The sequence below is a fragment of the Callionymus lyra genome, chromosome 18 (assembly GCF_982586985.1).
Source record: "Callionymus lyra chromosome 18, fCalLyr1.hap1.1, whole genome shotgun sequence".
Lineage (NCBI taxonomy): Eukaryota > Metazoa > Chordata > Actinopteri > Syngnathiformes > Callionymidae > Callionymus > Callionymus lyra.
The window spans coordinates 9801929-9826527 of NC_141835.1; the positions used below are offsets into that span (position 1 = coordinate 9801929).

At 37.8% G+C, this 24599-nt stretch overlaps 4 protein-coding genes across 4 annotated transcripts; 2 read left to right on the forward strand and 2 right to left on the reverse strand.

The window, feature by feature from the left end:
• The first annotated feature begins 82 nt into the window (after positions 1-82).
• On the forward strand, positions 83-1987 carry fam177a1a (family with sequence similarity 177 member A1a). Its single transcript, XM_087779553.1, has 5 exons — positions 83-200; positions 523-711; positions 799-865; positions 933-1030; positions 1119-1987. Exons 1-5 carry the CDS (start codon positions 132-134, stop codon positions 1332-1334), a joined length of 639 nt encoding a protein of 212 aa, XP_087635679.1. The 5' UTR covers positions 83-131; the 3' UTR covers positions 1335-1987.
• A 51-nt stretch (positions 1988-2038) lies between these two features.
• ppp2r3c (protein phosphatase 2, regulatory subunit B'', gamma) lies at positions 2039-6403 on the reverse strand. Its single transcript, XM_087779578.1, has 13 exons — positions 6247-6403; positions 6022-6146; positions 5834-5938; positions 5657-5769; positions 5491-5588; positions 5350-5420; positions 5057-5189; positions 4910-4965; positions 4751-4826; positions 4082-4218; positions 3883-4020; positions 3758-3817; positions 2039-2307 (listed from the first exon to the last, which is right to left on the reverse strand). Exons 1-13 carry the CDS (start codon positions 6311-6313, stop codon positions 2113-2115), a joined length of 1374 nt encoding a protein of 457 aa, XP_087635704.1. The 5' UTR covers positions 6314-6403; the 3' UTR covers positions 2039-2112.
• A 609-nt stretch (positions 6404-7012) lies between these two features.
• On the forward strand, positions 7013-13115 carry prorp (protein only RNase P catalytic subunit). The gene is made up of 9 exons (XM_087780306.1): positions 7013-7342; positions 7407-7554; positions 7623-7857; positions 9215-9468; positions 9527-9574; positions 9644-9776; positions 11119-11220; positions 12246-12385; positions 12453-13115. Exons 1-9 carry the CDS (start codon positions 7069-7071, stop codon positions 12772-12774), a joined length of 1656 nt encoding a protein of 551 aa, XP_087636432.1. The 5' UTR covers positions 7013-7068; the 3' UTR covers positions 12775-13115.
• A 530-nt stretch (positions 13116-13645) lies between these two features.
• nfkbiab (nuclear factor of kappa light polypeptide gene enhancer in B-cells inhibitor, alpha b) lies at positions 13646-18027 on the reverse strand. The gene is made up of 6 exons (XM_087779959.1): positions 17688-18027; positions 16260-16365; positions 15984-16194; positions 15823-15911; positions 14683-14961; positions 13646-13966 (listed from the first exon to the last, which is right to left on the reverse strand). The coding sequence occupies exons 1-6, from the start codon at positions 17930-17932 to the stop codon at positions 13931-13933; spliced, it is 966 nt and encodes a 321-aa protein (XP_087636085.1). The 5' UTR covers positions 17933-18027; the 3' UTR covers positions 13646-13930.
• Positions 18028-24599: the final 6572 nt, after the last annotated feature.

A 24599-nucleotide genomic window follows, 5' to 3' on the forward strand; every position in this document is an offset into this window, starting at 1 on the left:
GGAAGAATTAAACGCGGAGAATAACATTCATCATGAATCCGTAACCCGAGCCTTTTATTCTGAAAGGTACCCGGACGTCCGGTGCAGCTCTAGCAAAAGGCGTCTCTTCTTCAGTTTCTTTCTCTTCAGAGATGGCGAGTTTGTCCTTATATTTAACTAATTCAAACATTTCCGTGAGTCAAACAATGGAAACGGACAAGGTACGTTCTCTTGAAGTTGTCGTTTGTATTAAGGTCAAAGTTTAAAAAAACAAACAAACTTCCTCGAGCAGCTGAGGTGTAAACAAAGATGTTGTTGCTACTTTGCTAACAAGCTTTCTTTATTTGTTCAGTTACTTCAACTTTATCGTTTATATAATTCAATAATCATTAGTTAAATGATTTATGTTTGTCCTCCCTGTATTTCCACGTGTAACGCAGTTCCAAGTTAGTTAAAGATGCGTCGTTTATATAGTTAATAATAAGAGTTACCGATTGTTTCAATCGTGTTTTTGTTTTGTTTTGTTTTTTTAAACGTTTCAAGACTTCGAGATCGGAGCGGGAAGACTTGGAAATCGTGGAGATTGGGGACCCCGAGGACGGGCGACGGAAGTTAAAGGTTCCCCGCAGGACCATCTACTTTGCCAGCGGGGAGACGATGGAAGAATACAGCACCGATGAAGAAGAGGAGGAAGAGGAGGAGTCCAACAAACAAATCTCTACTGTAGATCCGGTAAGCGAATGATAAGGCGAAACTCTGAATTAGCGATTAAGTAAAAAAATAAATAAATTAAAAGTTCTTCTAACGTTTGTGTTTCAGTCTACGTTGACCTGGGGACCATATTTCTGGTTCCACATGTGGAGGATGGCGACTTCAACCATCTCAGGTACGCAACAAAACCGACATTTAGGGAATTAATTTAAACTCATTTCAAGTCGTTTTCCTCCTGCAAGTGTGCGACTACATGGGAGAAAAACTGGCCTCTGTGTTTGGCATCACAAGTCCAAAATACCAGTACGCCATCGATGAATACTATCGCATGAAGAAGGAGGTAGGTGTGGTTTTTGAAGTGTATATTCTATGACCTTTGCCCTCTGTGTGTGTGAGAAAGAGTCACGAGTGTTTGCTCTCGCCCACAGGAGGAGGAGGAAGAGGAGGAGAACCGTCTGGCCGAGGACGCGGAGCGTGACTACCGGGAGCAGCGGAGGGTCCAGCAAGAGGAACCGTCGTCCGTCCATCCTGCTACCGTGGAGCAGCCGGAAGCCTCCTTCGTTAACGTCTCGTTCGAGTTGGACCCCGAAACTCTCGGCGACACCGAAGCCCAGAGAGTCCCTGCTTCTCCGCTCGCCACCTGAGCGTCGCCCGGACGAGCATATTGAACGAGTGAATAGACGCCCCGGGGGTACAACTTCTGGCGGTGAAGGACTCAATTCGCCTTAACTTAAGCGAGAACTGTGATATGAAGGGATGAACTAATCTTAACTGGTCAGGATTATTCTCACCTTTTTTTCTTCAACTGGACTAGTTTTAACAATATGGCAGCAGTGGTACAACTTTTTCACTTCTGTGCTGATAAACTTGATATTAAAACCAAAGATTGGCCAGTTTTGTTACCAAATAAAGCCATTAATTTCTATACCTACTTAAGACTTAAAGATAGTTAAATATCACCTGATATTTATCTCATATCATTCATACATGTTGAGTTGTAGCCGATACCTAAATATTGACCGAAAAACAAGTAATCAGTTAATAAAAGAACACTATCATGGTTCAAAATGAAGATTTATTTTCTCAAGTAACAGAAGCTTTGGACCCTTAACTTGAAGTCAACATTATCATTGTTGGTCCTCCAGTGTCCTTGAGATTGCTGAGCAGGCGATCAGCTGGGTTTGTGTCATAAGCTTCTTATTAACTGTAATCCACTCATTATGTGAAATAACTCCTCGTTTCCTACTTGTAGGAGGTAACTCCTCAAATATTGAATAAAATCTAATGTTTTTCTACATTCTCCGTGTCATGTTTGATGGTGTGATCGACGAACAAAGCAGGTTTTTAGTGTAAATATTTATCAAAGTTTGGTTAACAGCCACACGTGACAAAAGGAAATGAAGTCGCCACTGAAAAAACTCTTCACGTGTCGTCCATGTCCGCCGTGTTGCTGCCGCCGTCGTCGCTCGCGACCAGCACCTCTCTGTTCTCGTACGTCCAGAAACCGTTGAGGTCGATGAGGATGCTGGTGACCGTGTCGCCCTGGCAACTGTTCACCAGATCCTGGAGGGTGATCTTGAAAGGGTCTTTGGGCTTCACCATGTCGAAGATCTCGTCCTGACGGCGACAGGAACACAAGGAAACAGTTTAAACTAATACAGAGCATTTTGGTTAAATCGACCTAGTAAGGGCTTTTTAATCTTCTAAAATCTTGAAACTCATTCTAAGGAAATTATCATCTTCTAAAATCTCAGAAAGAAATGAATAATTTTAGATCAATATTTCCCATTTTATCTTTTTTTTAATTATAAATTTGAAATGTATAGTTATGTTTTTATATATTTATCATCCTTCAAAGTAGATGTATAAATAAATATAAGAATTAATAAATAAAATGAAAATGTCAAATGTATTTTTAATTTTTGTTGAGGATAAATAAATAAATGTTAAAGTAGCGAAATACATAATTAAATTTTCAAATTAAACCAGAAGTTATTTTTTTTTACTTTATTTACTTAGACATTTATTCACACATTTATATATTTAGACATTTGTTGATTTATAATTATGTCATTTGCCGCCCTTAATAATATACCTATATGTGTATATATATATATATATATATATATATATATACATACACACACACAAATATAACTATTATGTAGTAAAAATGGTGATTATAAGATTACTTTACATTAAAGGGCACCTAATGTGCTGATTTAAGTGTCTCTTAAATTGTTCTAGGACCTCTATTTTACTCACCAGTATGTTTCTTTTTGCACAAAACTCTTATATAACAAAGATATTTACATTATTAAATACGCTTAACCCCGCCCACTTAAAATGCGCCGTTTTGACTGAGAAGAAATCTCGTCAGAGCAACCACACTCTGCTCTGATTGGTCACAAAAACACGAGTTGCATTCAAGGACTCACGTACATTTTTAAACTCACCCCTGAAACTCCCGTTTTGTACATTAAAAACGAATAATAAAAATAAGGTTTGCTGCTCAATGTACACATTACAAAAACACATAAAGGCAGAAGTAACTCTCACCATGTTGACATAAATATTTATTTTGTTTATTATCACGTAGGTACTTAAGTGATTTAGGGCTTTTAGGGGAGGAAACCTCCACCAGTGTGACGTCAGAATGTTTAATTTAAACCGTAATCTCGTTTGGAGAGATTTCAGACGGGAGAGAACTTTATTAAGTAATAACTTAATTAACTAATAATGGAGCAACGTCATGATGAATGAACTACTGCATGTTGAAGACTTCAACATTTACAGCATGTGAATAAATCAGGAGAGTTGCGTTTTCACATTAGGTGTCCTTTAACTACTAGTCTAGTTGTTACTAATCTACGTAATAATGAAGACATTCATGGTGCCGATATTTGGCGCCACCTACTGTTCGAAAGTTGACGTACAAAAAAGTACAACGTAGGAAAAAAGGTTGCTGCAAAACGAAGTACAAATTCACAAAAGGATCATCGCATGCAAGAACGATATTCCCAGTTGACACTTTAATTTAAGAAAATTAAAACTGATGAGGTCATACCTTGACATCCTGGAAGGTAACTGGTTCTTGACCATGTAGTTTGATCTGCTCCTGTATGGACTATGAAAAAAAAAAGGAACAATTGAATGCGATTCATTTTTATTATTTAACTACTCGATCATTACCCTGAAGAAGTAGTTGAGCGAGAAGACGTTGAGGTATCCCAGGTTCTCCATGTCCAACAATTTGAAGATGTACTGCAGTGCCGCCGGCTCCTTCCTGTTCTCCAGGGCCAACACGAAGTCCAGGTAGGTCTTGTAGTCCTGAACATCAGATTGTTATCCACTGTGTGAAAGTGTTTTTAGAGGCGGACGCCGCTTTTACCATCTCGCCGTCATACGTGAGACACTCTTGGAACACTCGGTCCAGGAACACGGAGGTCAGGGTGGACGTGCCGTAGCGGGACAGCTCCTCTTTGCTCAACATGCCGTTGTGGTCTTTGTCCAAGTTGAGGTACTGACCTGTCGAGGGATGAGGAGAAAAAACAACAATATTTAAAACATCTTTAATTCCCTCCTTCTACAAAAACATCTAAATGTGACCAAATAATTGTCAATTTAACTTAAAGATTACACAATACATGGGAAATATTATTTAATATTTAAGCTGGAAATATTTAAAGGTAAAGTAAAGAATAATATTTTGTCTCATTATGAGGGGGTGGGAAAATCACACAAAATTTCAATTATCCACCCAGGTAGGATCAGACTTTAACTTACCTTGGTATTTCAGGTAGTGTATAATAAAAGTGTTTTTACCTTAAATTTACTAACAATGGATTCATTGTAACCAAACAATAGAAAATATAATTTTTGACGCTGAAATAATGTGTTCAAAAACGAAATTTAGTGATTCCTTTACTTATTAATTGCATCGTGTATACATTTAATACATTATTTTCAATACAATAAGTAAAAAACACCAAATAATTATGATATATTGATGATATTTACATTATTATCGTCATGTTGTGATATGAAAAATGTTGCTCACCATAAACCCGGAGAGCCGACGGGGCAGAAAACCAGTTGGACTCTTGACTCTCTTTGGACAACTCTTCATCTCGCAGCTGTGAACACACAAAAATAAAATCACAATCTGTCAATCGAAGAAGCCATTGTAAAGCTTCAATCTGCAAACAGCGCCACACACCTCCAGCAGGTCATCTAGGAAACTGCAGGCCAAAATATCCTGAATCTTAATTTTCCCTGAAAAGATGAAGCAATGCATGTAGAAAAAGATCAGAATGAAAATAAAGATAATATTCTATATCTTGTTGAATTAGAAGTGATTGATCACCTGTACGGAGTGGGTCTAGGAAAAAGAAAAACTTCCGGACGGCAGTGCAAACGTAGAAGGAGTAAAAGGATTTCTCAAGTCCATCCAGCTGAGGAAGAGTCGGGATCAACTCCAGGATGTAGTTCTCCAGATCCTGAGGAGAAAAAAACAACTTTGAGTCAAGCCCAGCGATCGGCTACTCGGGTCTGAACTACAAACTACAAATTAATGAAAGCTAACATGCGAAACAAAGGATTTGAAAATGATGAGAAAATTGTTTTTTGATGTCTATTTTTAAGGATGAAAAGACTCACAGACTCCCTGAGGTAGCCCTGTCCTGCCACGTCGTACAAACTCAGACCGATGCGGGTTTGATGCAGCCACACTGGATGTTGAAAACAATGATTAAAAATCACATCTTCATAACTAAAGAAGTAGATGATGAGGATGGTTACCTTTCCTCATGACATAATTAAAGAACTGCATGATTGAGATTCTGCCATACGGATCATTTTGAAGCAGCTTAGCGTAAACTCTTGCTGTGAAGAACTTCCTAAAAAGCAGGAGAAAGATGGTGGTTTATGTCGATAGTCTTGACGAGAAACTTACGATTAAACTCACTCGCACTTGGGCCCGGCCTGATCCCCCACCTGAAGGTACGCTTCATAGCTGATCATGGCCTCCTCTCCGCTCACAGGAGGCACCTGATGCTTGTCCAGCAGGAACCAGAGATTCTACAGACAGAAAACGTAACGAGAACAAAATGGAAACATAAATTCACAAGCCTGGAGCCCACACCTGTAGTTCTTCATTATCCAGCAGCTCCCTGCTTTTCCTCTGAAGGAACACCGCCCTGGATTCTTCCCTCAACTTCTGGAGCAAAACTTCATCCTCCGCCGGTAACTGCAGATTATCAATGAATCAGTTTATTAATAATAATAAAAAGTTATTGACTAGTCAAGATGATGATATAATCCAAACATTACTCTGTAGTAGAACCTCGGGATGGTTCTATAGGTCGTATCTTTGTCGCCTCCTCCCCTCCACTCCGAGTAATACTTGGAAAATAGTTCAGTTTCTTCTGCTTTCTTCTCTTCTTCGCTCTTCTCTTCTGTCGTACAAAAAAAAGAAGAAATTCAGAGAGCATCCATTAAAGTGCTACAAGCTAAGCTAGTGAATGCTAAAGCTAACATTTGTCTGCGAATATTTACCTTTCGAACAGTTGTTCAGTCTGTTTTTCAAAATATCCGACCAGTGTGGCGGGGTTTCCGATTCCATACCTATATATGACGGATGACGACACGGAAAATGTATAAACTTAAAGCTATAATTAAAAAAGTTTACTGTCAACAAGACAGCTTGCGGAAGTAGAATGCGAGTAGTAAAGCTAGCGTATGAAATCCAATCACGTGTTTCCTGTCTTCGATGAAGTTAAATAAATGCTCTTTTTGAGACTTACAATTCACTCATGCTGCCACAAAAAAATATATTTAATTAATATACATCAATATTTTGCTGCATTAAGGTAATAGAATTAAGAAGAATTCTTAAACTTTATTTCGAAATGCATCTTTAACCGGATATACTATGGTTTTAGACTGTAACGAATGGTCCGTGACGTCAGAAGTCGGAAGTCCTTCCGTTGACTATAAATTAAGATATTGATTTTTATTATCAATAGTAAAGTTCAAGATTTAAATTGGATTTAAAATATATCTCAATTAGCATTTCCAGCGAGAAATGCTTTATAATTTACAGTAGAATACATTGTAACTATAACTAAATTAATTATAAAAATAATTATTCGTGTTTGAGCTGTGTCTATAATTTACCATAATTAAAGGAATGCGATTTAAGAAATTAAAGAAAGTAAAGAAAAATTAAATTCTCGTCACACCATGCCATACCAATAGGTGGCGGTAATGCAACACAATTTATTTTAAACACAAAGAAGAAGACAAACGTCTACGTCAGAATTGTGCGACTTGTCCATTAGCCGATTTCATGTGTTGTCAATAGTCGACCATCGTTTTATGTTGTTTCCTCTAAACATGAACTTGATCAGACGAGGCTCAAACTTTATTTTTATTCGCGGACAGTCAAAATGGCCGCTGCTCCATCCTGCTCGCCGCCTGAGCGCCAGAGTCACCTCGGACTTCCAGGCAAGACGTCGAGAACCGGCGAAATTCTTCGAAAAAGGGTCAGAGGTCGTCCGGTCACCGTTTGCAGAGGGAACCGCTTCTAGGGCGAGCGAACTCCATAAGGCGGATGGCAGATTTCTCCGCGTTAGGTCTCAACGACCAAGATGTAAGAATCAGTACTTTTGTCTTGAATGGACTGAATTTGATTGTTTTTGTTTTGGTGGAACCAGGGCTGAAGGATCTTCCTGACCGGCCTCTGTCCGTGGAAGAGTGGAGGACGCTAAGAGAGTCTCGGGTACCTCTCCTAGTCGAAGTCAACTTTGCCATGCGAGCGCTACAAGACTTGATGGATGCTGAGGCGGATCTGGCCATTGTCAAGTACCAACCCTTGACTCTCTCGTGGACCTTCTGTTCAGCGGCTGACTCTCGTCTCTCTCTCGTTCCAGGTCCTTGCTGAGCTACGTGGCCTCGGACACGGGGAGTCTGCCCTACTCGCTGCTCCTGAGGTACCTGGTCTTGTGCGTCTACAACGGCCACCACGACGAGGTCCTGGACCTGTACGACATCATGAGACGAAGCTTCCCCAGCCTGGAGTACGGGGCGTACGGGCTCTTCATCAGGGGCTTCGCCCAGATGTCCAGGTGGAGGGAGGCCATCGGTCTTCTGCAGGAGCTAAAGAAGGTAAGAAGTCGTACGACTCGGAACATGCCAGGTGTAGTGTAGGTTTTTTTTTGACATATTAAGGACCAATACTGACTTGTAAGGGGTCGAAAACTCGATACAATATAGTAACAAGTATATATTTCTAGTATTGTCCGAGTACTCGACTCTGGTGTTGCAGAATCTACAGACCACGTGACTCTTGACGAAGTCGCCGCTGCTTTGATTAGTTTTTGAAACACAAATTATGTCCGAACATCATCTTAAAAAGCTGCTGGTGTCGACTGTATCCTCTCGTCCACGGTCAACACCAGTGCTGTGTCTCAAATCGCATACTTCTCTTAGTATACTAGAAGTTAGTATGCACACACTGCTGCTACACACTAACAGGAAATGACGCGACAGCTTCTTCTTCTACTACTATTTAACGATGTTTGCAACCAGTTGTTGGAACGCTAGCGACACCTGCTGGCAGCACGTTTTGCAAGTTTGGAAAAAGAAATAAAGAAAAAATATGAGAATCGAAATAATCGCGTGATATTTAAGCTGGTATCAGCAGCGAAGACGTGTTTATCCTTCTACTGCTGCGGAAAATACACCTGTAAGTATATGAATATATATGCATTTATATATGACGTAACTTCCGTTTAAAACGTCATTAAGATGGCGGCTGTTTAGTGTGTTTAGTGTCCATCGCACCATAGTCAATTTTGTGGGCGTGTTAGTACGCCAATTTAGTGTGCATGGCGCACTAAATTTCGCATACTAAGAATTGAGACGCACTAACGCACTAAAAATACTAACTTTGAGTACGCTAGTATGCGATTTGAGACACACCACAGGATTTCATTGTTCATTTAGTTGTGGAGGGGGCTTAGTGACTGCTGCCATCTAGTGGCCAAAAGTTGATTTGCAAACACAAAAATGAGCGAACGCCGTCAATATCTGCACGTTAATTGTTAATACAAGCTTTTTGAAGTATAAACCATAAAACAATTTCGATTCATATAAAATATGGTTTGAAACCCAAAAATAAAGAATATAACTGGGGGAAAAAAAGCTTCCAAAAATTATGTAAATCACAAACAAAGCTGATGAAAATCGTGAATTAATGTTTTAACAATTGAATTTTGCACAAAATGTATTCATGCACTGAAAAATTGATGGTTTTGATGCTGTTAAAAATTAAGTTTTAGAAATGTATATTCAAAGCCTGATTACACACATTAACTTATTAAATATGAATGACTGAAATCTTTATGTCAACAGGAACATGACTCCATTTTGATTTTGAAAGGACCCTCAAGACGAGCCACATACAAAGACCCGAGTTTGACAAACGATCCCAGTTAAATGTCACTAACATTTCTTTTCCAAGGTCGAACTTCCTCGCGCCAAGACCTACTGTGAGATCATCGAGGCGGCGGCGTCTCAACGGGAGCTGGAGACCGCCTGGAGCCTCTACGACGAGATGCTGGATCTAGGACTGGCTCCCAGGCAGGAGACTCTGGAGGCCCTCTTCAAAGCCGGGGAGCCGCAGGAGAGGCTTCCGGGAATCCTGCACCACATGGTGGAGGACATCACCTACCCGCAGAAGCCGCTCGCGGCCGCCATCAAGACCTGGTTCGAGAGGTACTGACATGGGTGTCATGTGATCGAAGACGGTTTTCGAGTGACGCCTCTTGTTCAGTCTCCCAGGACACGAGTGGAGGGGACACTGGACACAAGTCAAGCCGAAGTAAAGACCTTCACTCTGTTTTGTACCATCGACCCGAGCGTAGAGACGAGGTTATGTTGGTGTGTCCAGTGGGGAGTGCTCGTGCTGCGGGAGGTCCCTGGAGTCCATCCGGCTGGACGACCACGAGTACCAGCTGCTGAAGAAGAGCATCATGACCGACGTCATCGAGGGGCCGGACGTGTTCAGGAAGACCAACCCGAAGGTCGGTCGACTCGAGCCGGAACATTACGACCGCCGGCACCTTCCGTTTCGATCGGCTCTTAAAACTCTTCAAAAAGAAAATTGCCCCTTCGGCCCTCCTATGATGTCACTTCCTGTTGAGAAAAGAAGTTCTTCTTTCCTCTTCCAGTGAAAATTAGTCAAGAGACACTTCTGTTTTTAAGACCGTGGGAGGAAACCGGAGTGACTTGGAGGAGAAAAAAAAAAACGCATGTATGTGGCCTCCCAGAAATATTCATGGTTGATACGTTTTTTTTATTTTATTATCACTATTTGGAGTAAAATATCTATACACCATTATATTGCAATATTATATATATAAAAAAAATAAATTGTGTCAATATTTAACAACCCTGTAAAATCTTATTTTTATCAGTCATTTTATATTTCAATAAACAGTGTATGAAACATAACAATTCTATTAATAATTAGAATGACATTAATCGTTCTATATTTACAATTAACGTGCACATATTCACTGCGTTTTTTGTTCATTTTCGTGTTGCAATACAACCAAGTAGAGCTGCCAGACGACTGAGGACGAGAGGATGCAGTCGACTCCAGCAGCTTTTGTTATTTAGTTCGGTTTGAGAAGAAAATGAATATAAAATTAAATAAATATATATATAAAAAACTTAACTACAACTTTTGCTAAATTTAGTAAAAAAAAAAGATTTAAAATGTTACTCAATTTAATCTTGTTAACTTACGTTAGTATCGGCTCCTGAAGTGACTCCTTTGGAAATGTAATTGCTTCGAGCGGAAAATCGAACCTAGAACCTTTTTTTTAAATCTGTAAGTTCATCGAAGTGAAAACCAACAAAAAAGATAATTTAACGCAATAGACGAGACGTCAACCCCCAAACCCCCCCCGTACCAATTTTTTTTTTTTTTTTAAACCAAATAATCTCCTGGAATAACGTCATTAAAGTGTGTGTGTGTGTGTGTGTGTGTGTGTGTGTGTGTGTGTGTGTGTGTGTGTGTGTGTGTGTGTGTGTGTGTGTGTGTGTGTGTGTGTGTGTGTGTGTGTGTGTGTGTGTGTGTGTGTGTGTGTGTGTGTGTGTGTGTGTGTGTGTGTGTGTGTGTGTGTGTGTGTCATATTATCCACCACAACACAATGAGGCGGTTTCACATGTCAGTTCTGGAAAGTCCCCGGATACTTCCTGGACTTTCTCTGCCTTCCTGGACTTCTTTCTGTCCATTTTATAACTCGTTTCCTCGCCTCCTGACAAGACGATCAACCGCTCGTACTCCGACAAGAATCCGAGTTAAAAGTGGTTTAAAAAAAAAACAAAAAGCTCACACACTTGTTGACTTGACTGCAGGAGCTGGAGCAGTTCAAGATGTTCGTGGCGAAGGCGCCGGCGTTCGACTTGGTCGTGGACGGACTGAACATCGGGAGCATAATGAGAAGAATGGAAATGAATGTAAGCTCATGAGCAAAGCTTTGACCTTTAACCCCCGGGGTTTTTTTGTTTTTTTTCGTGTGTGTGTGTGTGTGTGGGAGGATACTTGACTGAGGTTTTTTAATTTAAATACAACCTACTTCTGTTTATAAGTATTATTTATTCATATTTCTTCCCATTGAGATTGAAAGAAAATCTAAAAGAAAAATATATGATTTACCTTTTTATGATCTATAAATATTTACATGTTTTGTACATAGTTATTTGTACTTTTTTTTTTTTACACAACATTTTAGGGATTATTTGTGACGTCTTCGTTACTAACTGGAAGAATCGATGGATAAGAGAAGAAAATATGGAGAAACTTTAATAAATTTGACCGGAATCGAAATTCAACATGACTATCGTTAGAAAAAATACATTTTTTTTTTTTTTTACAATTAATGGAAAAGCGCTATACAAATAAAAATTACTTACTTACTTACATACATATATATATATATATATATATATATATATATATATAAACAAATACACACAAAAGTACATTTACTTTTATCATTATACTAGATTTCAATGAACGGTGTATATAGTAAAATTTAATTTCTTAATTGACAACGTTATTTGTACATTTTTATGTTGCAATTTTACTTTGGCCTCTAGATGGCGGCAGTCATTACATCCTCCGCAGCTAAAGGAACAATGGAATACCGTCGACGACTGAGGACGAGGGGATGCAGTGACTCCAGCAGCTTTAAAGCTGATGTTTTGGACATATTTTAATTATATTTTAAAAATAATAATAATTTGTAATATTTTTAAAAGCTCATCGAAACCACCTGACAAAAATACATGCAAATTAACTCTTTGTTTCACCAAAAAATTGCTTAAGAAGTAATTTGTGGTTGAAAACGGCCCATAAATACAGTTTAGCACGAGCCAGACCACGATGAATGTAATCCATAAAGATACTCACTGTTCCTCTCCTGGTCCGACGTTCTGATCGGACGATCGCAGACACGAAGTGACATTTTTTTGTGCGTCAGTTGTGCTCGTTGGTGTCGGACCTGAGACAGAAGAACCTGAACATCCTGGTCCTGGGGAGGAAGCACATGAAACGGGAGGCCCACTGGGGCGACATGAACAAACTCCAGCGTGTGGCGCACTGCTTCTTCACGGAAAACGAGTAAGAACCCAAGAAAAACGCATGAAACCTCCATCTCCTGAACCCCCCCCCCCTCCTCCTCCCACAGCTCCCAGGACGACCCCTACCTGCTCTACGCCACCATCCACTCGGGGAACCACTGCCGGTTCCTGAGCACGGACCTGATGCGGGACCACAAGGCCGCCTTCCAGGACAGCCTGACCAAGCGGCTCTTCTTCAAGTGGCAGCGCGGCCACCAGATGGTGCTGGACAAGAGTCGGCTGAGGGCCCGGCAGGTGGTCTGCGAGAGGGTCCTGGGGTACGACACCGTCCTGCAGACCACGGGAGACTCCTGGCACATCCCTTACAGCTCGGAGGAGCGGCGCAGCTGGGAAGTCCCGGTCAAGTGGCTCTGCCTCTCCAAACGATGATTTTATTCAAGTCGAAAACTTGACTTCATTTCTTGCCGAGTCGGCGAAAAGAAAGTTTGCGTCACATGTTCATGAGTCAGTTTCCTTTCTCTGAACTCTGACCCCTGGGCACGACTCGGTTCGTCCTCCGACAGCCGGGAAAAATGACTCTGTGACCAACGGTCGACCCCAAAAATAGAAACTCTCTCACTCTTGTCCCCGTATTCGTTTTTTTTTACTTTTTCCTACATGACTATTGACCTGGACAAACGTGGTTCCGGGGCTGAATTTGGCCCTTTTGACGGTTTTTATTTGGCCCTCCTTGGATCCAAATAAAACTTCAACATGGAACTTTTGGAAAAGCTTCATCATTTTTAATTAATTCACCATTTTAACACTTGTTTTCTTCCCTTAGATTTATGTGTGTCTTCCCCACAACTCATATTTTATTGGATTAAAAAAAGTTTCTTACATAATAAACATTTTATAAAATATTTTTCTTTATAATTTTGTTCACTTTTTAAACTGTTTGTTCTACAGTCCCTCACAGAACTATCAATATATAACATCTGAAGTTAGCAGACTGCGTTATCTCAGGGTCAAAGTGACCCAAAGGCCCAAAAACGAATGCAAACGACATCCCTGGCTTCCATAAATACAGACAAACACAAGGGATACCACAAATACGTTTCTTTCTTTTTTTAGGGTCACCTTTGACTCCAAGATTACACACAATTTAAACAAAGTTCTCTGCACTTGATCGCAACTTAATTTCGTATCAAAACTTTAAATCATTAAAAATCCAGATCTTACCCGTTCCATCACCGTCTGGTACTCTGCTGCAGCGGGTCATAAGCTTCCAAATATATAAGTGTATAAAATAAACGACACGTTTCTGTTAAATACAAGTTTTTAATTTAACTGCAGGTCGTCGTCCGACCACATGATAAAAAATACATCTTTGTATACACAGCATTTACAATATCATACAAGAGTCGCTGTGTCCGCCGCGACGATGATGATTGGCCGCTGAGAAAGACAAGCCCCGCCCCCTCGTGACGTCATCACGTCTGCTCTGTTCATTTCTCGTGGTTTTGCTGCACTTTTCTCCTTCATCATCATCATCATCATCATCATCATCATCATCATCATCATCATCATCTTTGGCGACTTCCGGCTAATGTCCGTTCCACTGGATGTCATCGTAACCAACCTGGACAATTTGAAGGGCTGGAATTAATACTTAATATTTTTAATAATTTAATTCAATCATTTGTTTACCCAAAGGTGTAAAAAAAACGTTCTTTTGTCAATCAATTAATTTGAAGAATATTAAGATTTTTTCAATTAAATTATTTGATATCAATAAATTATTCCTTTCAATATATAAATTATAGGTTAGGTAGAAATTATGTATCGTATTTTCCGTAGTACAAGTCGCACCAGCCGTAAAATGCATAATAAAGAAGGAAAAAACATATATAAGTCGCATTTTTGGGGGAAATTTATTTGATAAAATCCAACTTCCTCTTCTAAGTCGAAATGATCAACACAGGGCTAGAGCGCCCTCTGGCGGTTTAGTGTGAAAATAACATGTGAAATGATATACCGGTAATAATGTGTTAATAATTTCACACATAAGTCGCTCCAGAGTATAAGTCGCAACCCCGGACAAACTATGAAAAAAAAACTGCGACTTATAGTCCGGAAAATACGGTAGTATATTATTTAATTATAATAATTAAAAATATATATTTTATTATAATTGTACAAATGAAACTACGTGAACAGTTTTTGAATTTTTTTTTTAAATACATTTTAATTAAATCATTAAAAAAAACATATGCGACTTTTCAATATAGAAATGATTGAATAGAAATAGTTTAATGTTTAAAAAACTTCACCTCCTTCTAATAAACTTCAACTCACCTTCTCGTCACAATCTTCCTCCTCCTCCTCCTCCTCTTCCTCTTCCTCCTCGCTGTCCTCCGACTCGCTGTCCGGCAGATCTCTCAAGGTGGGCCGGGTCACGGAGAACAGTTCCCTTCTGATGTCGTCGTCCTGGCGACCGTAGGTGAGGTGGAAAGGCGAGTGACCTCCGGAGGTCAGGAGGTTCGGGTCGGCGCCCTTCAGCAGCAGAAGCTTGACCAGCGAGAGGTTCTGATGGTCGACGGCGAGGTGCAGCGCCGACCGACTGTTCTTCTGCTCCTGAGCCAGAGATGAGTTTGTATATTTAAATGTTGAATTGGTTTTTAATACAACTTTATTCTCGTAATTTAACACTTTTTACCGCATTTATCTCATAACAAATTATTTTCTTTCAACTTTATTCTCGTGACTAAACATTTTTTACCACTTTATTCTTGTAATAAATGATTTTCCTACAACTTTAATCTCGTAATTAAACATTTTTTACCGCTTTATTCTTGTAATAAATGATTTTACTACAACTTTAATCTCGTAAGGAAACATTTTTTACCGCTTTTATCTCATAATAAATTATTTTCCTACAACTTTATTCTTGTAATTAAACATTTTTTACCGCTTTTATCTCGTAATAAATTATTTTCCTACCACTTTATTCTTGTTATTAAACATTTTTTAACACTTTAATCTCATAATAAATTATTTTCCTACAACTTTATTCTTGTAATTAAACATTTTTTAACACTTTTATCTCATAATTGATTTTCCTACAACTTTATTCTTGTAATTAAACATTTTTAACACTTTTATCTCATAATTGATTTTCCTACAACTTTATTCTCTTGAATTTAAGTAAAAATATATATTAAATTCCAAAAACAAAAGTTTCAACATTAAAAATGTTCAAATCAACCTTCAATATTCTTATGTTACGTTTTCTTTAAACTCTTTAAATAATAAAAAACTAATTTTAAATTTTTCCCGAAAACAAATGATTGAATGAAAACAATCAAAAGCAAATAGTCACAACTTTAAAATACATTATTGAATTGAATTATTAAAAACCAAAGTTACAGAAACATTTCAATGAAATAATTAATTAAAATAGCTCCTAATATTAAATATTCTGACAGACAAAAGTACCTTGGCGTTCACGTCGGCTCCTAAATCCACCAAACTCTCCACCAGCGACAGGAACCCGTGGACGGCGGCGAGGTGGAGACAGTTCTGACCTGCGAACCCAAGACTCCATTAGCATGGCCTCGGGGGTCGGACCGGGTCCAAAAGACGGCGATTTCTCTCACCCTGGTAGTTGGAGGCCGACATGGTGGCGCCGAGACGACCCGTCGGGCAGCTCTGCGTGAGGACGCTGAAGCACGGCAGGTTGCCGTGGCGACAGGCGATGTGCAGCGCCGTGTCTCCGGCCCAGTCCACCGAGGTCGGGTCGGCGCCGCTGACCAGCAGGTGCTGACAGACGTCCGGCTGGTTGGTGATCACCGCCAGGTGCAGCGGCGTCTACAGCGAGGGGGGGAGGGGTGAGCGGTTCGGCGTCGACCAATCGGGAGCGACTTAGCGTTTACCTGTCTCTGGTCGTTGTGCGTGTTGAGGAAGGGTGTGTTTCTGGACAAGTGGATCATGGTTCTGATGTAGTCTTTGGCCTCGTGGATGATGGCCAGGTGGAGGAGCCTGAACACAAGAGGGTCACCGGGTCAGAACCGCCTCCTCAACACGGGCTCGAAATTACTTTTCTTGAATAAATTAAGAGTCATTTCACTAAAACACCTGCAGCTGTGACTCACTTTTTTTTAGCCTTTAAAAATATCATTATAATCACGTGTAAAATGCAACAATAAAATTGAGACAAATTCTTCAAAAGAATCATGGATCCAGATGGTACTGTCAACAAAAAAACAAGGTATCGCCTGTTTTTGAGTCATTTTTTTCTAGCAGATATAAAGGAATTAAAAATAAATAATTTAGTTTGTTGCTGCAAATGTTCACTTTAAATACATTACATTTTGTCTCATATAAAATATAAAAACCAGATCCAAGCCGGCAGACGAGTATAAATAAAGAAAAGCTATTTTAATCCAGACATAAACAGTTAAGGCTATAAAGTACACACTCGTTTTCACACGAATACACAACAGGAAGAGGTTTCGTACAAACACATAAACCTTTGCACCATTTGAAACTGAAATATGGAAAATCTATTTGTAAAAAACCCCCAAAATGAATCGGTTTTTTTCCTTCTATTTAACACAGAGCCTCAAATGAACGTGACCTTGAATGTGGCCCCCGTGAGGTCAAAAGATCACATAAACTAGCCTTTATTTTGGGTTCAATCCAATTATTTATGACTAATCTTTAGTTTAACCCAGTATTTATTAGTGTTTAAAGTATTTTTAGCCACTTTAAAGATCTAAGTGAATATAAAAACAATTAGAAAGTAGAATAAAAGTCATATTTGTATAATATTAAGCTCGATTTTATACTTTTTACTCGTTTATTTCTGACTTTATTACCTTTTAAATCACTGTAGGAAACGCTCAGGAAATACTTATTTCTCACCGCTGGTCAAAGTGATGCATTTATCGCGATTTAAAATAAATAAATAAAGAAAGTAGGGGCCCGGGCTCTACTTTCTGTGGTGACCCCAAATGTTTTTGTTGACATCTACTCTAACCCCCTCTCTAGTTCTCGGGAGCGCGCATCGGTCGAATGCCACGGCGGCGGCGGCGCGCTCGGGGACTTTCCCAGAATCCTCCCCCTGCAGTGGATCCTCTTTCTGATAATAGCCTTTTGTTTACGAACCCCCTTCTGTCTGGACCCGAACCACGACCCCAGTATCAAAGGTGCACGTATTTTGTCCTTCACTGTCGCAAAAAACCACAACAACAAAAAAATCCTTCCACTGGAATCAGGAAGTGAAGGAAATTCCCGACCGGAAGTGGCTCAGATTACGAAGCTGGGCCTCGTAGTCCCGAGAAAATACTCTTTTCACTTACGTGTCTCCGTCTTCTGAGATCCTGGTGGTCCACTCCTGCGGTTCTTCGACCTCCTGCTCCACCTTTGGGGGGTCGCGGTCCAGCTGGAGTCGACGGATCTCCTCCGCCACCTCCTCCTGGTACTCCTGGTACTCCTCCTCCCTCAGCGAGTCCAGGCCGCTGTCCAGCCGCTCGTCCGTCGCCTGTCCGGGCTTCCCTTCCGTAGAGTCCGGCCTGTAGTCCATGGTGCTCCGGTGCAGGGCCATGGTGGTCCTTTTTCTAGGGGGGTTCAGAGTCTTGTGTTTGCGCTGCGCTTGTTTTGCAGCAGGAGTTGAGCTAATGGCCTCCGGGTGGGCGGAGCTTAGCACTAGGTGGGGGATTTCCAACCAAAAAAAAAAAAAAAAAAAGTGTCACTTTTAGAACAACAGTGTTCAGCTGCACACACTCAGGGGGGTTTCTTTCTTCTTTTTTTAATGTCTCCGGCAATAAATAACCTCGTTTTTTGTTTCCTTATGCAAGACATTATGTTGTTATCATTAAGAAATATTACACATATTAAACGGGTTTTTTTTGTTGCGTAAATTACCAGATTTATTATACCTTTAAAATACATTTATACTAAACAGTTTTAACACAGAAAATGAAAATATACTGTATATATATATATACAGATTTGTTAATCTCTCCCTTAAATATGGATTCCCCCCCATGTTTTATCAGTGAAAATAATGTATATCGTCTGCTTGAAACATTCTGTTGAATTGTTGTTAAACATTTAAATTCAAGTACACTTAAAAAATAAAATAGAAAAGTTGGGTTTATTTTAATTATTATGGTAAGTTTTTTTGCAGATAATTGTTTAGAGCCGGTTGAGTCTAGAATTAAATACAAAATTGATCTTTATTATTATAGTTTTATAAACCGACTTCCTGCTATTATTTGCAAAAACCTACCATAATACATTTAATTAAAACAAACTTTTTCTAACCATTTATTGTTTCATAGTAGTTTATTGTCTGTCAATGTAAATGATTTCCTTACTCAGTGCACAGTTAAAAACGAAACCATGACGATCATATATATAAAAAACTGATAAAGCTGGAACACGGCTCTTATAAAACTCTCTACTACACCTTATAAGACAAGAAACCCTTGGTTATTTATTTGCTAAACACGAACATGTGTATTTTTTCCAGTGATTAAACATTGATAACGCCTGCTTGAAAACTTCAGTTAAATTGTGTACTTTTTCCAACCGCAAAGTTAAATACTAAACCATGTACCAACATATTATAAACTGTTGATCAACTTGATCGTGTATTTATGTTTATTCTCTTTTTAAACCAGTCAATGAGGCATTTTTTTTACACAGAAAATATAATTTATATTCTATTGGTTATTACTGTCTGAAATGTGTTTTTTGTTTTGAAAACACATGTGAAGTAACATTAGCTTGTGACTCTTAACACATCAAAGCGCTCGTTTTAGTCAAGTTTACTCAAAAAATAAACCTTTAAACCAGTTAAAAATGATTTTATTTTTAGTTTTTATATCTGATGATGATATAACTGTGGATAATTTGAGGTGATAATAATGTATTTTAAAAGGGAAATAAGAAAAAAACACCAGGAAGTAACTGTAAAAGCAAACATTCCCCCCTTAAAATAGTCAAAACTCTAGAAAGGAAAGTTCACCGTCATGATAGTGTTTGGCTTTCAGTTGCAGTTCTTCAAACATGGAACAGAAAGAGGATTTACTGGCGACACACAAGAGCACTTGAGACTGATGTATAGAGAACTGGTTCTACCTGAGCGGCGGCTCCGGTGTTTGAGAAGTCATGTTTGGACAGAATTATATTTCACTTTCTTTACTTAAAGGTGCGACCAAACAACATAACCTGGTGATAATAAATGAAGGAAATATTAAATAAAAACACATATAAAGGCAGTAACTGAAAAAACACATTTATCTGAAAGGTTTACTTTGAATTTAACTTATTATCTTAATTATATGTTAAATAGTTCTTATAAATTGTGTGAAAAAAAGCATTATAATAATACAGTGTAATCCATTTAAAAGATAAATAAGATTTCAATATGTATTCATATTATATTAGAATCAATTTAAAAAAAAAACATGATTATGTTGGATGTTCTTTACTATTATTTAATACATCAATTATTTGATTTGAGATGCAGTTTTCAAGAAAAAAACCCCAGATATGTTTCACCTTTATCTCTCTTTCATGTTTATGTTATTGTGTGTGTCGTTATAAAAGGTGTATTGTGTAGCGACGTTAACTACCGGGCGGTTCAAGCGAAATAGTTTAATCATCTCTGGATTGTGACGCCCTGTTGTGAACTCACTCAATGAATACCAGAAGGAAAGTTTTTAAAAAATAAACCCCGTAAAGGAAACAAAAACTTGACTGAGATTTCTTTGACGAGGAGATATATCAAGATTAGCAAGAGGGTGTTTTTTTTTATTATTATTCAGAGGAAGAGAATTGAAGGTGTATATCCTGCCGGGCATCACAGGGACTTTTTAAACTTTGTCCTGAATCATGATCACATGACCTTTCGTGATTTCCAACTGGAGCAGGAAACTACCAAGACATCCTCCTTTTGAACTATCAGCAAATACACCATAAATGTGTTAATATATTTTTGAAATAAATTGAGCTACACTTTATTTTATAAATCCATTCTAATAACATTAGACTTTACCCTGAACATATATTTAAAAAAAAAAAATTAAACTAGAAAGTGTACTTTTGTCTAATCAGTCAATTATTAGTAATAATATATTCTGTAAAATATTCAGTGTTTTATTATCAATGTTAATTGGAATTAAACCATCAAATGACTAAAAAGACAAAACAGCCTTTAAATAAATTAAATAGAATCGTTTGCATTTTTGCGTTAAATAAAGTCAAGATTAATCAACAGAAAGTGTTTTTTCTTTCGTCTAGTATCGTGTAAATGTGTTAAAAAAAAAAAGCGGATGCAACAACTGACAAAGTTATGCAAAACACGTGAGTCAGCGAAAAAACGGCTGAGTCAGTGACTGACACCTGCAGTCAATGATCTTTGACCCACTGTTGGTTCATGACTCAAACATGATCCACTTTTTAGATCATCGTGAAATACTGTTGATCCACTGCATTGCTTGTTTAAATATATATATATATATATACACTGTATATATATATATATTTAAACAAGCAAAAACTTTTCAAATAGAACAGTCTCCTTTTGTTCCCCCCTGTATTTCTTTTTTTTAAAGAAATGATTAAGGAATTATATTCACGTATTTATGAAATGCCAGTACTTTTTATATCTGGGAAATAAGAAGGTGCAACTTATACATGATTCAACACCGATTTTGACTAAATCGACCCAAACATCTGAAAGCTATTGGAAAAAAAACAACTAATATTCACATATAAAAATCATTTAAAAATGAAATAAGATGTGAAAAATGAAAACAAAGCGAGTATCCTATGCATCTGATAAGGTACTTCGAAGGGATGGGAAATATGTGTTTATATATATGTTTGAATGGATTTAAATAAACGAAATTATATGGCTATGGGGAAATAAATACACACAAATGTGTACAGGTGTATAAGTAAGTAAGTAATTTGTATTTATATAGCGCTTTTCCAGACCAGGGTCACAAAGCACTTAAACAATCAAAACAATATTCAATAAAGTATGTATTTTAAAGATCAAGATAACACTGAGAACACAACAGGAGTTCCAGAAAATCAAGGAAAATGAGGAAATATAACACATTTTATTACCACTACTCTACTTCAATCATTTACATGCCGGGACGTAATAAGGAAATAGGAAAATCTTTTTTTTTTTCAATCGATCTTTCACGTCATCTATGACTTCAAAATAGTTCAAGTGGTGAACAGCAGAGGGCGCCAGAGAGCTTTGATCCAGAGTACCCGAGAATTTACTTTTTAATGTAGAAGAAAATGTTGTTTAGACGAATTATTAATGTGAATTCCTACGAATATGTTTTAGAATATTGCATTTTCTATTAAAAACAGCAACATAAAAATCACATTTGAGAGAATATTAACTCAAAATGCTGCTGCTTAGTGCCTGAGGTGTAGCTGGTCCAGGGGTGGGCACTTATAATTCTTCAAGGGGCCACATTCAATTCTGTGAAGGTTGTTAGGGGCCGTCAAGCAAAAACAAAGATGAAAAAATCCCCCCCCCCCAAAAAAGGACATTCATCATTAGGCCGTGACATTTATTAAGATAAATAAGATGCAATTTAATTCTTGTATATACAAGTTTTTCTCCTTTCTTCAACTAACTTTTAAAAAAATGTTTAGAGGGATGAATATGTACTCGAAAAATTACACACAAAAAAGATGGAAAAAGTAAATAAGTGTGAAAATGTAAAATAATAATAAATACAAAATACATTTGCTAATGCATGAGAACCACTTACACATGATCATCCTTTGACATTACGAGGGCCGCATAAATACGGTACACTTTTCCCAGGTCTGAGCTAGTCTGTGCTTGTTCTGATTTCCTCCCACATTCCAAAAAACCCCCACAAGATAAGGAGAGAGTTTCAGGTGCAGATGCTCTCGGCTATTGTGAAGCTGAAGCGAGAGGTTCTGGATCAATAGAGTCATTTTCAGAGCATTGGAGCATTTTTCACTCGAACGCACACCGGTGTGTGTGTGCGACACGAAGACAAACGCACACCGGTGTGCGTGTGCGACACGAAGACAAACGCACAACCAAACAACTTGTTCTGGATCCATATTTCAAAGATGAGACCCCGAAACGTTTACCAGACTCCAGTCAATGAGTGTCAGACTCGTGAAGTCTGTTGGTTTCCAGGAGGAGACGGTTGATGTTTTGGCCCACAAGACCACTGGCCCAGTTCTGGAGCTGCTGCTGGCCCCGGTTCCAGGGGGGTCCTGTGGCCTTGGGGGACAACATGCTGGATCAATCTCCCTCCAATCTCTTATCGTGCGCACCAGCAGAGAGATGTGAGGCGGCTCCACACATCACACAAGACCGGTGCCCACCGGGGCCAGAACTGTGATTAATACGATCCTTATCACAGCCTCACTGGACTCACATTAAAATCATCTTTTTACACAGTAGACGCCTTTGAAAGTCATCGAATATAAGCACAATTTTTAATGCTTTATAGTACTTTTGGAATATTTTACTTTACATAATAATATACATTTAAACTTTATTTATGTCCGGCTTTAAGTTACTCTCATATAGATTCACACTTTTATTTAAATTTAGCTCCAAATTAAAGGTATAATTAAGAAAGTATTCAAAAAATATGTTCAAATATTTGATATATATACATTTACATTTGTCCATTATATCTTAATCATTACTTGTCTTTTGACGTTTCTCAAGCTATAAGAAAACCTTGCATCACAAATATAACTTTATACTGTCCCAAGATGCACTGCAACAGTTGAATTATGATTCGAAGTAAAAAAAAACTGCTAGTATCCCAGAAATTAATGTGAAATAAATTCAGAAATATACATTTAAAGTAAAGTAAATGTGTTTATTTCCACATTTATATTTGATTACATTTATATATTTATATTGTGAATTGATTTACTTGTCAACAATATCACTTACATCATTTTATAGTAGTAAACTATAAATAACACACATTATTTATACTTTTATTAGCCAAACTGGATGCAAAAACACATGGTTATACATTTTTAGAATCTATTTTAAAAAAAGTCATGTTAATATAGGCAGCGAGCTTTCCAGGGAGTCCCTTGGCTACTTGACGCTTTTTGGTAAATCATGCTAGAATTCACATACTTTTTAAAAGGTATATTTCTTTGTACTAAGCTAAATAAATACTTTTATTCCCTGAATAACTCAGCATGAGACTGTAGTTGTTCTAGTGCCATTTATTTGTTTCATTATTATTATACCAAGTGTTTTAACTGTGTTTATTTTATGCACATTGTGCTAACCGTTGTTGTTTTTTAATCATTAATTCATTTAAATATATTTTTAAATAATCGATTTTAATCATTTTTATTTTTTAAAGTTTTCTATTTTTATTATTCTACTATTGAATTTAAATTACTCGAATAGTTTCGAGTTTCTACACATATCGTTTGATATTCTAACACCAATAATACAAAAATAAAAAGTCTAAATGTAATGTTAATTATTATTTATTTGACGTTATTTTAGTTTAATTATTTGATGTTATTTGTGTAGCTCAGTACTGTACGAGTAGAGTTGAGTTAAAGGTTAAAATCAGATGCTCGTATAAAATAAAAATGGAAAAATAAGATCAACCATATCAGAAGAAAATACACATTTTTAATCACTTATTATAATCTAATGTGTTTTAATGGTTAAAGGTTTTTATTTAAATGTGTTTTAGGCATAAACTAACTTTTTGCTATTAATTTATTCAGTAATTTCTATGTTGTAAAGGTTGCATTTTTCTAAATAATTAAATAATAATAATAATAAAAAAAAAAGTCTAAATGCAACATTTTCTAATTTAAATCTATTATAAAAATGTTAGTGACACAAGGATTGGCTGAAGATTTAAAAGGCTACACAAAACTAAAATAACTTAAAAAATAAACACAAATGAATAATAAAACATTTTAAGATAATTAAAAATAACGTTGATTCTTAAAATAAATTAAATAAAATCACACAAGATATTTTCCACTATATAAAAATGAAAGAAAGTGTAATAAAAGTATTTTAAAAAGGGAGATGACGCGCTATTAGAGAGTAATAACAGTGGGAGAGAAACACCTGCGTGGACGCGTGGACGCGTGGACGCCCCCCCCCCCCCTCCCCACTCTCTCCTCCTCCACGCTCTTGCTTGAAAGTGAAGTCAAGAGTCGCGGTCCTTCATTCTGCTGCGTCC

Excerpts from the sequence above, each read along its gene's own strand:
- fam177a1a (XM_087779553.1), top strand. The coding sequence starts at position 132 with ATGGCGAGTTTGTCCTTATATTTAACTAATTCAAACATTTCCGTGAGT. Across the intron at positions 201-522 it reads AAACAATGGAAACGGACAAG|ACTTCGAGATCGGAGCGGGA; the intron begins GTACGTTCTCTT and ends AAACGTTTCAAG. Across the intron at positions 866-932 it reads GGCGACTTCAACCATCTCAG|TGTGCGACTACATGGGAGAA; the intron begins GTACGCAACAAA and ends TCCTCCTGCAAG.
- ppp2r3c (XM_087779578.1), bottom strand. The coding sequence starts at position 6,313 with ATGGAATCGGAAACCCCGCCACACTGGTCGGATATTTTGAAAAACAGA. Across the intron at positions 5,939-6,021 it reads TCCCGAGGTTCTACTACAGA|TTACCGGCGGAGGATGAAGT; the intron begins GTAATGTTTGGA and ends GATAATCTGCAG. Across the intron at positions 5,589-5,656 it reads CAGGCCGGGCCCAAGTGCGA|GAAGTTCTTCACAGCAAGAG; the intron begins GTGAGTTTAATC and ends CCTGCTTTTTAG.
- prorp (XM_087780306.1), top strand. The coding sequence starts at position 7,069 with ATGTTGTTTCCTCTAAACATGAACTTGATCAGACGAGGCTCAAACTTT. Across the intron at positions 9,777-11,118 it reads TCAGGAAGACCAACCCGAAG|GAGCTGGAGCAGTTCAAGAT; the intron begins GTCGGTCGACTC and ends ACTTGACTGCAG. Across the intron at positions 12,386-12,452 it reads TGCTTCTTCACGGAAAACGA|CTCCCAGGACGACCCCTACC; the intron begins GTAAGAACCCAA and ends CTCCTCCCACAG.
- nfkbiab (XM_087779959.1), bottom strand. The coding sequence starts at position 17,932 with ATGGCCCTGCACCGGAGCACCATGGACTACAGGCCGGACTCTACGGAA. Across the intron at positions 15,912-15,983 it reads GTCGGCCTCCAACTACCAGG|GTCAGAACTGTCTCCACCTC; the intron begins GTGAGAGAAATC and ends TTGGGTTCGCAG. Across the intron at positions 14,962-15,822 it reads GAGCCGACGTGAACGCCAAG|GAGCAGAAGAACAGTCGGTC; the intron begins GTACTTTTGTCT and ends TCTCTGGCTCAG.